Below are 12366 nucleotides of genomic sequence, written 5' to 3'. Positions count from 1 at the left end.
GCAGCAGCAGAAAGCGCAGCTGCTCTGCCTTAGTCCACGCCCCCTTCCCGCTCCAGTGACAGTCTGCGGAAAGTCGCGATTGTGATTTCTGGAGAGCGCCGAGCAGGACCACGACGGTCCTGCCGGATCGTCCAGGCCAAGTGACAAAGAAACGGTTTCCTGCTGCACCACCCCCCACCCCTAGGCAGCCCGCACCCCCAGGGCCTGAAGATGCTGAGATCTATGTGGAATTTTCTCAAACGTCATAAAAAGAAATTTATCTTCCTGGGCACGGTCCTCGGAGGTGGGTGACAGCGTTGTTGGAACGGGGTATTGGGAGAAGAGGGTGGGAGAGAGGTGACTGTCTTCTAAAATAGAGAGGCCGGGCGATTGTAGTCCTGCGTATGTAGAAGGGAATCCTTCAACCATCTGATGGGCATTTATTGGGGGTGACAAACCTCCAAGGTTCCCCCCCCAAGTTGTGGAATGTGTGCCCTTTGCCCTGACAGTGCCCCTTACTCTGTCGCCTGTCCTTTAGTCTCACGACTCTTTCGAGAACCCACCACAGTTAAGTTACTGTATCAAGGCACCATTCTCTTCTAGACACTTTTTTTTTTAATGTTCTATTGTTTTCCTGAGCTTCTTCATTTCTGTTTGCCACTCCTGGTACTTTGCTTATGGTAGCTTTCACCTTTCGCGGAAGTTTCATAATATGCTAGTAGTTAGCTAAAGTCTGCCCACCGAACGTTGTTAATTAGAATTTTGAAAGCAGCACAATTGTACAAAAAGACTGGAACATACACAGTAGACCAAAAACACACAAGTCAATATTTTAGCTCTGTTTCTGCCAACTAACCAGTAAATTATGCAATAAGACAGTGCTTCCTGTATGTGCGATCTTACGATCTCCAAGGTTGGGATCCATGCCCACCTGGTTGACTTGACGGAGTTGCGCAGGCTGAAAAGAGATTTAGAAACAGATAAGATAACAATCTTGAAAGTCTTTTTCCTCATATGACAGCCCTGTCATAATGAGCAGGGGTGTAAAAGAGAGAATAAAACGCCTTGACATATAGCAGAAAATGTAAGAACGTTAAGAAATTTTTAGAATTTGAGTTTTTTTGAGAAATATTATCACTAATTACATGCTTTGGTTACGGAAGTACTTAAGAAACAAAACAGAAGTTTCCCAAAGGATTTGGTTGCTTTTCTCTTGCTACTATTAGATTATATTCTATTATTCCCCCCAATTTGAAATTAACAATACTCTTAGCATCAATAATTCAGATGTGTTAATCCTTGAAAGTTTCAAACAGGTATCTTGTTCATGAGGCAGAGAGAGAGAGTCTTTTTATAGTCTCAGATGTCTATCATAATTTGGTAATGAGCATATGTAAATATCCATCCAGTTTTTTTTAGAAATCCTTTACAGATAAAATGTGTTTTCTGCTATATTCAGCCACTGACATCTAATGTATATTTCAGTTATGTTAAGACAGTTGAATCCATTTTTATTTGTAGGAGCTAAAGACATATGTGTGATGGAAAAAATATAAGTAAAGTATTTTTGCCACCAGTCAAGGAAAGGAAAGAATCTCTTTAGCAATCTCAGAAAGACTAGTATACCCCTTCAAGTTTATGGAACAATCAAATGGAAGATTAGGAATAATCCTATGGGAAGCAAAAGATTATACTTGAGATAGTTGAAGATTTTTTCAAAAATCTATTGAGAGCTTTATATAGTTACAGATTAAGAGGAATGAGAAAGAAAGAAAAAGGTTCAGAGATACAGAAAGAAAATAATTCTTTTTTTAAAAAATTTATTTATTTATTTATTTATTTATATTTTAATGGGGTGACATCAGTAAATCAGGATACATATATTCAAAGATAACATGTCCAGTTTATCTTGTCGTTCAATTATGTTGCATACCCATCACCCAAAGTCAGATTGTCCTCTGTCACCTTCTATCTAGTTCTCTTTGTGCCCCTCCCCTTCCCCCCTTTCCTCTCCCTCTCCCCCCTCCCCCCCATAACCACCACACTCTTATCAATGTCTCTTGGTCTCACTTTTATGTCCCATCTACGTATGGAATAATGCAGTTCCTGGTTTTTTCTGATTTACTTATTTCACTTCGTATAATGTTATCAAGATCCCACCATTTTGCTGTAAATGATCCGATGTCATCATTTCTTATGGTTGAGTAGTATTCCATAGTGTATATGTGCCACATCTTCTTTATCCAGTCATCTACTGACAGGCTTTTTGGTTGTTTTCATGTCCTGGCCACTGTGAACAATGCTGCAATGAACATGGGGTTGCATGTGTCTTTACGTATCAATGTTTCTGAGTTTTTGGGGTATATACCCAGTAGAGGGATTGCTGGGTCATAAGGTAGTTCTATTTTCAGTTTTTTGAGGAACCACCATACTTTCTTCCATAATGGTTGTACTACTTTACATTCCCACCAACAGTGGATGAGGGTTCCTTTTTCTCCACAACCTCTCCAACATTTGCTATTACCTGTCTTGTTAATAATAGCTAATCTAACAGGTGTGAGGTGGAATCTCATTGCAGTTTTGATTTGCATTTCTCTAATAACTAAAGAAGATAAGCATCTTTTCATATATCTGTTGGCCATTTGTATTTCTTCCTGGGAGAAGTGTCTGTTCATATCCTCTTCCCATTTTTTTATTGGATTGTTTGTTTGTTTGTTTGTTGTTGAGTTTTATGAGTTCTTTGTATATTTTGGATATTAGGCCCTTATCTGAGCAGGTGTTTAAAAATATCATTTCCCATCTAGTTGGCTGTCTGTTTATCTTGTTATCAGTTTCTCTTGCTGAGCAAAAACTTCTTAGTCTGATGTAGTCCCATTCATTAATTTTTGCCTTCACTTCTCTTGCCTTTGGAGTCAAATTCATAAAATGCTCTTTAAAGCCCAGGTCCATGAGTTTAGTACCTATGTCTTCTTCTATGTACTTTATTGTTTCATTTCTTATGTTTAGATCTTTGATCCATTTTGAGTTAATTTTAGTACAGGGGGACAAACTGTAGTCCAGTTTCATTCTTTTGCATGTGGCTTTTCAGTTTTCCCAGCACCATTTGTTGAAAAGGCTTTCTTTTCTCCATTGTGTGTTGTTGGCCCTTTATCAAAAATTATTTGACTATATATATGTGGTTTTATTTCTGGGTTTTCTATTCTGTTCCATTGGTCTGAGTGTCTATTTTTCTGCCAATACCATGCTGTTTTGATTGTCATGGCTCTATAATATAGTTTGAAGTCAGGTATTGTAATGCCTCCAGCTTCATTCTTTTTCTTTAGGATTGCTTTGGTTATTCGGGGTTTTTTATAGTTCCATATAAATCTGATGATTTTTTGCTCCATTTCTTTAAAAAATATCATTGGAATTTTGATGGGAATTGCATTAAATTTGTATATTGCTTTGGGTAATATGGCCATATTGATTATATTTATTCTTCCTAACCAAGAACAAGGAATATTCTTCCATCTCATAATATCTTTTTTGATTTCCCTTAACAATGGTTTATAGTTTTCATTGTATAAGTCCTTTACATTCTTTGTTATGTTTATTCCTAGGTATCATTTTTTTTGTTGTTGCAATCGTGAAGGGGATTATTCTTTTGAGTTCGTTCTCAAATGTTTCATTGTTGGCGTATAGAAAGGCTACTGACTTCTGTATGTTAATTTTGTATCCTGCGACCTTACTGTATTGGCTTATTGTTTCTAGTAGTCTTTTTGTGGATTCTTTGGGGTTTTCGATGTATAGGATCATATCATCTGCAAAAAATGATACCTTTACTTCTTCTTTTTCGATATGGATGCCTTTTATTTCTTTGTCTTGTCTGATTGCTCTGGCTAGAACCTCTAGTACCACATTAAATAAGAGTGGAGAGAGTGGACAACCCTGTCTTGTTCCTGATTTAAGGGGGAAAGCCTTCAGTTTTGTGCCATTTAATATGATGTTAGCTGATGGTTTATCATATATGGCCTTTATCATGTTGAGATATTTTCCTTCTATACCCATTTTGTTGAGAGTCTTAAACATAAAATTGTGTTGTATTTTATCGAATGCCTTTTCTGCGTCTATTGATAAGATCATGTGGTTTTTGTTCTTTGTTTTGTTGATGTGGTGTATTACGTTAACCGTTTTACGTATGTTGAACCATCCTTGAGATTCTGGGATGAATCCCACTTGATCATGATGTATTATTTTTTTAATATGTTGTTGTATTCGATTTGCTAGTAGTTTGTTTAGTATTTTAGCATCTGTATTCATTAGAGATATTGGTCTGTAGTTTTCTTTTTTTGTGCTATCCTTGCCTGGTTTTGGTATGAGGGTTATGTTTGCCTCATAAAATGTGTTTGGAAGTATTGCTTCTTCAATTTTTTGGAAGACTTTCAGTAGAATAGGAACCAAGTCTTCTTTGAAGGTTTGATAAAATTCGCTGGTATAGCCGTCTGGGCCTGAACTTTTATTTTTGGGGAGGTTTTTAATGGTTTTTTCTATTTCTTCTCTGCTAATAGGTCTGTTTAGGCTTTCTGCTTCTTCTTGACTCAGTCTAGGAAGGTTGTATTGTTCTAGGAATTTATCTATTTCTTCTAGGTTGTTGAATTTAGTGGCATAAAGTTTTTCATAGTATTCTACAATAATTCTTTGTATATCTACGGTGTCCGTGGTGATTTCTCCTCTTTCATTTTGGATTTTGTTATTTATATGAGTTCTTTCTCTTTTTTCCTTGGTAAGTCTTGCCAAGGGTTTGTCAATTTTGTTGATCTTTTCAAAGAACCAGCTCCTTGTTCTATTAATTTTTTCTATAGTTTTTCTGTTCTCAATTTCATTTATTTCTGCTCTGATTTTTATTATCTCCTTTCTTCGGCTGGTTTTGGGTTGTCTTTGTTCTTCTTTTTCTAGTTCCTTAAGGTGTGAAGTTAAGTGGTTCACTTGGGCTCTCTCTTGTTTGTTCATATATGCCTGAAGTGATATGAACTTCCCTCTTATCACTGCTTTTGCTGCATCCCATAGATTCTGATATGTCTTATTGTCATTTTCATTTGTCTGTATATATCTTTTGATCTCTGCACTTATTTCTTCCTTGACCCATTCATTTTTTAAAAGTATGTTGTTTAGTTTCCACATTTTTGTGGGATTTTTTTCCTCTTTTTTGCAGTTGAATTCTAGTTTCAAGGCTTTATGATCAGAAAATATGCTTGGTACAACTTCGATTTTTCTGAATTTGCTGATGTTGTTTTTGTGGCCCATATTCTCAAGAATATGGCCAATTCTTGAGAATGATCCATGTACATTGGAGAAAAATGTATACTCAGTCACTTTGGGATGAAATGTCCTGTAGATGTCTATCATATCCAGGTGCTCTAGTGTTTTGTTTAAGGCCACTATATCTTTGTTGATTCTCTGTTTGGATGACCGATCTAGAGCCGTCAGCGGTGTATTGAGGTCTCCAAGTATGATTGTATTTTTGTCAGTTTTTGTTTTAAGGTCAATAAGTAGCTGTCTTATATATTTGGTGCTCCTTGGTTTGGTGCATATATATTAAGAATTGTTATGTCTTCTTGATTCAGTGTCCCCTTAGCCATTATGAAATGGCCATTTTTGTCTCTGAGTACTTTTGTTGTCTTGTAGTCAGCATTATCAGATATGAGTATTACTATGCCTGCTTTTTTTTGGATGTTATTTGCTTGGAGTATTGTTTTCCAGCCTTTCACTTTGAATTTGTTTTTAACCTTGTTACTTAGATGAGTTTCTTGTAGGCAGCATACAGTTGGATTTTCTTTTTTGATCCATTCTGCTACTCTGTGCCTTTTTATTGGTGAGTTTAATCCATTTACATTTAGTGTAATTATTGACCCTTGTGAGTTCCCTATTGCCATTTTATAGATTGCTTTCTGTTAGTTTTGTGTCTTGTTTGATCCTTCTCTTTCGTTTTTCTATCTTTTGTTTTTATTTAGTTGTGTTCCATACATCTTTCCTCTGTTGCTATCTTTTTTAAATCATGTGCTTCTGTGGTGGCTTTTTCAATGGTGGTTATCATTAAGTAATGAAAAGGGTTCCTACCCTGTTCATTGTAGTGCACTACTTTGTGCGTACTTTTGCACTCCATCATCCTTTGCTACTGTTAATCTCCATCCTCTCCCCCCCCCCCTTTCTTTTTGTTGTCACAGTTTAAATTTGGTTTTATTGTGTTCTTCTTGGAGCTTTTACTTGTGGCTTTGTTTTTTTTTTGTTCTTTGTATCTGATTGGAGAACCCCCTTTAGTATTTCCTGGAGTGGGGGTTTTCTGATGATAAATTCCCTCATCTTTTCTGTATCTGTGACTGTAAGTTCCTAGTGAAAGCAACCTTATTTAGGTTAGTGAGGAAAGCAGAGCATTTCTTACTCCCTATTTCCCCCGGGGTTTGATTATATATTTAGCCAATTTTTTGCTCGACCGTACCTTCGGGTGTGTTGCGAAACATCTGAAGGCTCCAAGAATAGGTTTTTCTGTTTCTGGTTATAGATCTTGTTGAGTTTATGGGGAGATTTATCGGTATCGCTTCCTACCGCGCCATCACTGATGTCATCTCTCAAGAAAATAATTCTAGTGTTTTATAACAAAAAAAAAAGAAGTTAAGCTAAAAGAAAAAAGTAGATGGCCTTATGGTATTTGTTTGAGCCTCATATTTTTTCTGCTTCAAGGGAAAGGTCTTATAACATGATACATTTCAGTAAGTATAATTTAAGAAATATTTATCAGGTGCCTGTGTTATTGAAGGTAATGTGATAGGAAATATATTTACAGAGATTTTGGGTTTTTTTTGTTGTTTTTTTTGTTTTTTTTTTGTTTTTTTGTTTTTCATTTTTCTGAAGCTGGAAACAGGGAGAGACAGTCAGACAGACTCCCGCATGCGCCCGACCGGGATCCACCTGGCACGCCCACCATGGGGCGACGCTCTGCCCACCAGGGGGCGATGCTCTGCCCATCCTGGGCGTCGCCATATTGCGACCAGAGCCACTCTAGCGCCTGAGGCAGAGGCCACAGAGCCATCCCCAGCGCCCGGGCCATCTTTGCTCCAATGGAGCCCTGGCTGCGGGAGGGGAAGAGAGAGACAGAGAGGAAAGCGCTGCGGAGGGGTGGAGAAGCAAATGGGCGCTTCTCCTATGTGCCCTGGCCGGGAATCGAACCCGGGTCCTCCGCACGCTAGGCCGACGCTCTACCGCTGAGCCAACCGGCCAGGGCATATTTACAGAGATTTTAATAGTAATAGTTCCATTGATTGGGTTCCCAGTGGGCACCATACTCAATGGCAATGACAATAGAGTAGTTATTGTTATCTCCATTCAAGAATGTGGGAACTAGAACCCTAAGAATTTAAGAAACTGACCCAGGGTCTAGAGTTAGTAACCAGGAAGCTAGAATTCAAACTCAGGAGTATTAGATCCCAAAGCACATTCTCTTTCTACACTATACCACTTTGCTTTCATGGCCTTTATGGTATGATTGGAATAAAAAATAAGTGTTTTAGTCCATTCAGGCTGCTATAACAAAATACCACAGACTGGGTAGCTTATAAACAACATAAATTTATTTCTCCCAGTTCTGGAGGCTGGAAATCCAAGATCAGGGTGCCAGTATGGTGAAGTGAGGGCCCACTCCCAGATTGCACACTTGTATCCTCACACGGCAGAAGGGGCTCTCTATAATCCCTTCTCAAGAATTCTAATCCCATTCATGAGGGCTCCACCCTCGTGACCTAAGTACCTCACAGAGACCCCACCTCCTGACACCATCACATCAGGTAGTAGGATTTCAGTATGTGAATTTGGGGCATGTTGGCGCACATTTACAACAGAGAAGCAAGTATACAATAATTAAAATACAAAATGGAGCTGAAAAAAAATGGTATACATATCAAACTGGCAGATAACATGTTAAGGTTTTTTAAAAAATCAAGAAAGGACCAAATGGAAGACACATATTGACAAGTTGGAAAGCTAGATATCAACATATGTGCTCAAAGAGGTTTAGCCATCCAGTAGTAAGAAAAAAACCTAAGTCAAAACTTTGAGTTATAGGCCTTCTTAAGTAAGAATTTTCTGCATTTTCGATGAGTAACTGCTTTAGACCAATTTGTACAATTTGAGCAGTTTATGCAAAGATTACGGCTTTGGTTCTGAAACTTTTTGGCTGGAGGTCTTCTTTACACTTTTAAAAATTAAGGACTCTGAAGAGCCTTTTAATAATTATATCTATTAATAGTTCCCATATTAGAAATTATAACCAAGAAGTTTTTTAAATATTAATTTAAAAATAACAAAAGTACAGTAAACCCATATTAACATAAATATTTTTCTAAATTAGTGAGAAGAGTGACATTGTTTTGCTTTTTTTTTTTAACTGATCTTAGAGCGAGGAGAGAAAGAGAGAGAAAGGAGGATGAGGAGCAGGAAGGTAGTAGTTGCTTCTCGTATGTGCCTTGACTGGGTGAACCTTTGGTTTCAAACCAGCAACCTCAGCATTTCAGGTCGATACTATCCTCTGCACCACCACAGGTCAGGCCGTTTTTTTTTTCTTTCTTTTTTTTTTTTTTTTTTTTTTTCATTTTTCTGAAGCTGGAAACCGGGAGGCAGTCAGACAGACTCCCGCATGCGCCCGACCGGGATCCACCCGGCATGCCCACCAAGGGGCGATGTTCTGCCCCTCTGGGGCGTCGCTCTTTTGCATCCAGAGCCATTCTAGCGCCTGAGGCAGAGGCCACAGAGCCATCCCCAGCGCCCGGGCCATCTTTGCTCCAATGGAGCCTCGGCTGCGGGAGGGGAGGAGAGAGACAGAGAGGAAGGAGAGGGGGAGGGATGGAGAAACAGATGGGCGCTTCTCCTGTGTGCCCTGGCCGGGAATCGAACCTGGGACTTCTGCACGCCAGGCCGACACTCTAACCGCTGAGCCAACCAGCCAGGGCTAAGTCAGGCCATTTTTTCAAATCTCTTTACTACCTGGCTCAATTGAAGAAAGCTGTATTCTCATATCGCTTTTGTACTGTAGTCATTTGCAATGCCACAGGTCATGTTGCCACTAGAATACTCCACTGTAAACTCATGAGAGAACTAGAATGACTAATAGTGTTCTAGTATTACTACAAACATAGTTTTCATTCTCAGATCCCCTGAAAGTGTATTGAACACCTCCAGAGGTGCCCAAGCCATACTTTGAGAACCACTACACTAGAGAAAGTGTTATGAACAGAGAACAACCGGATTCGTATTTACTGGCTTACCGATATCTAAAAAAATCCCAGAGCATTAAAGATATACTTTATATCTTAATCCCTGTAACTTCTGGTGTCTTAAGTTTTTCATTCATTTATTCGTTCTTTCATTCAACAAACATTTGAATGAGAGTAGTGCCTACTCTTACTATATCCTCTATTGGACTCTGGGAATACAAAAGAATAAGACAGTGTCCTTGACTTTGAGGAACTCATGGAGCATACAGTCCAGAGGCAGAAATGGAAATAAACAGAAGTGGTTATAATGACAGTATTATATAGTCCCATCAGAGAGCAGGATGCCGTGGAGGAGCAGAGAGGAGAGAGATACATGAAGGCGTCTGGTAAGCTTCCCTCAAGAATCCACTTGAGTTGAGTTGTGCAGCTAGCAAAGGAGAAGGGGCACAGCAGGAAGAAGAGATGCTCAACAGATTCAGAGACATTACTTTTGAGGGGTCAAAGTGCATTCGACTCTGGCTAACCCCAGAGAACAAACGAGAAATGACAGAAGATGAATGTGAGAACTAGCTGGAGTACAGGCTGTGAAGGGCCTTCCTTACTGTAGCAGTCTACAGAATTTGGACATCATTCTGGGTGTTATTGCTTCTCAGACTTTAGGATGGATAAAAACCACTTTGGGGGCTTAATAAGAATACAGAATCTTTTTTCCAGGATTGTTCATTCATTCAGCAATATTTATTAAGCTCTAATTAGAAATATTTTCAAGGAATTTTCTTAAAGGTTACATTTTTAACAAGTACCTCAAGTAATTTTGATGTAAGTGGAACAGAGAATCCACATTAAGAAATGATGGTGGGTGTTGAAGAATTCTAAACACAGGATTAATGTAGTGAGATTTAACTTTTAGAAAATCGCTGTGTGTATAAAAGATGGATTGGAAAGGTGTAAGACCAGAAACGAAAGAGGACAGTTAGGAAGTTGCTAAATAAGTATATTAATATTCAGTTAAATGAGTATGCCACAAGAGTTTTTAAAGACAGTGGTAGAGGAATTGGTGTAAAGTGGCGAAAGTTAGAAAATATTTCTGAAATAGAATTAGAATAGCAGGGTTTGGTAGTCTGTTGGATTAGGAACAGTGTTAATGGATTATTTTCAACCTTCTATTGAAATTATTAACTTAGTGAAATGGTTGTATCAAAGGGATTTTCATCCAGAAGAGGAGACTGAGAAATGGTTTTTAGGAACCAAATGTATAACATGGAAAGACCAGAAGATATTATGCTTTCCCAGCAACATTCTGAAAGGAAACCTCAAAATGTTTTACATTTATTTTTTGAGGTCTTTATTGAATTTTTTCATTATTCATAAATAAAGTCATAGCTGCAGAGGAACTTTAATGCTCACATAGTCCCATCAGTCCGTTTTATGAAAGATCTGGAGGCTAAGATCAGTGTTAGCAGGATTTGTTCTTTTTGAGGGCAGTAAGAGAAGAATCTGTTCAGGCCCCACACCTTGGCTTAGAGATTGCCATCTCCTCCCTGTTGACATAAGAAACGTTCAAACCTATAGAAATTTATATGTTTATTTCAGCTAAACTGACGACATGCCAGGAAGCAAGGTCTCTGGAGATGTTCCAAAGAATGACCATTTTACAGTTTCTTTTATACATTTTTTTCCCACCTGAGGACTATATATTTATTTATTTTTATTGAATTTATTGGGGTGACACTGTTAACAATATTATGCAGGTTTCAGGAGCACAATTCTACAACACATCATCTGAATACCGTATTGTGTTTTCACACCGTCATTCATCACCATTCATCCCCCCTGCCCTCCCCCTCCTCCACCGCCAGCGGTCACCACACTATTGTAAGGAAGGTTGCGTGAAGGTGGGGGGAAGCAGGGTACAGAGTAGTTAACCAGATTATGTGCTCCCGCCGGGCTGGTTGCTCTGAGGTGTGGAAAACAGAGGATTACTCTGCCATTTAAAAATGTGTTAACCTAGACACACAGGAACAATGGAAGGGCTTGCGTAAGGTAAAGATGAACTTTTTATAGGTTTGAGTGTGACTGTACCATGGCTTGCCCAGTTAGGAGTTTATGATCCAGTCACCCTGTGAGGTTGCCTTTAGTCAGACTTGTTATAGAACCCCCGTTTCATCCATAGCCCTGTCTGTGTCTTTACATCGTCCTCTCTCTACACATGCTTGTGTCTGAACTTCCTCTGATAAGAACAGCAATCTTGGGTTAGGGGACCACCATAATGACACTTATATGAAATTTGATTTGTTCTTTAAGCATTTTTATAATGCCTTTATTTGAATTCAAACATAACAGAAATCATACTTTATTTCTGCCTAATTGTAGCACATACACTTTTCATGAACTATCATTGTTAAGAATACATAACATAATGTTACCAGTTCATCTATAATGCTATTTTAGTGAAAATAATTTAGAATATATCTTTGCAGTTCCTAAAGGAATGCCTCATCCCCACCTGTGACAAACAGATCAAATTCAGTTACTTAGGTCAGTGATTTTCTTTCTCTTTCTTTTATTTTGAGAGAGAAAGAACCATCAACTCACTGTTCTACCTAGTTGTACCACCTATGGCTTCTCATATCCGTCGTGAACAGGGCTCAAACCGGCGACCTTGGGGTCAAGCCGGCACCCTCAGGATCGAGTTGGCAACCCCGGGATTGAGCCAGTGACCTTGCAGTCAGCAATCCTGAGATCGAGCTGCTGACCCTGGGATCGAACCGGCAACCTCGGAGCTCTGAGATGGTGCCCTGTCCACTGTGCCACTGGCTAGAGCAGTCAGTGATGTTCAGCCATTCTGCTGTAGTACACCAGTGTGCCACAAAAGAGTTTGCAAAACATGCAATATCTGACTATTGGTCAGGGGCACTGACCTTTTTTCCCTTAGATTGTCAAATATAAAAATGGTAACAGCCAACACAATAGTCGTCCAGTGTGAATGAATCAAAATATACCTATTTCTTTTGTCAGATGGGCAAAAAAAATAATACTTTTTGGTTAGCCACAGAATTTTAGTAATTAGTTTATGTGAGCCATGAGATGACAGAGGTTGGAAATCGCCGGTTTGAGTCCTGCACAGGCCTTAGGTTCCTTCTGG

The 12366-nt window shown here is 38.8% G+C and overlaps 1 protein-coding gene across 2 annotated transcripts in view; it reads left to right on the top strand.

The window, feature by feature from the left end:
• The first annotated feature begins 15 nt into the window (after positions 1–15).
• PEX3 (peroxisomal biogenesis factor 3) overlaps positions 16–12366 on the top strand; it is a 33604-nt gene continuing 21253 nt past the window's right edge. Inside the window, exon 1 of one of the 2 annotated variants that reach the window (XM_066373089.1) lies at positions 16–283. In XM_066373089.1, coding sequence (XP_066229186.1) covers positions 211–283 — 73 coding nt within the window. In that variant the 5' untranslated portion in view covers positions 16–210. The remainder of the gene's footprint in view (positions 284–12366) is intronic. The other variant, XM_066373088.1, reaches the window with a different exon arrangement.

The sequence above is a fragment of the Saccopteryx leptura genome, chromosome 3, assembly GCF_036850995.1.
Source record: "Saccopteryx leptura isolate mSacLep1 chromosome 3, mSacLep1_pri_phased_curated, whole genome shotgun sequence".
In the NCBI taxonomy this organism is placed as follows: Eukaryota; Metazoa; Chordata; class Mammalia; order Chiroptera; family Emballonuridae; genus Saccopteryx; species Saccopteryx leptura.
The sequence above is the reverse complement of the archived record's forward strand: the minus strand, read 5'-3'. Positions and strand labels throughout refer to the sequence as shown.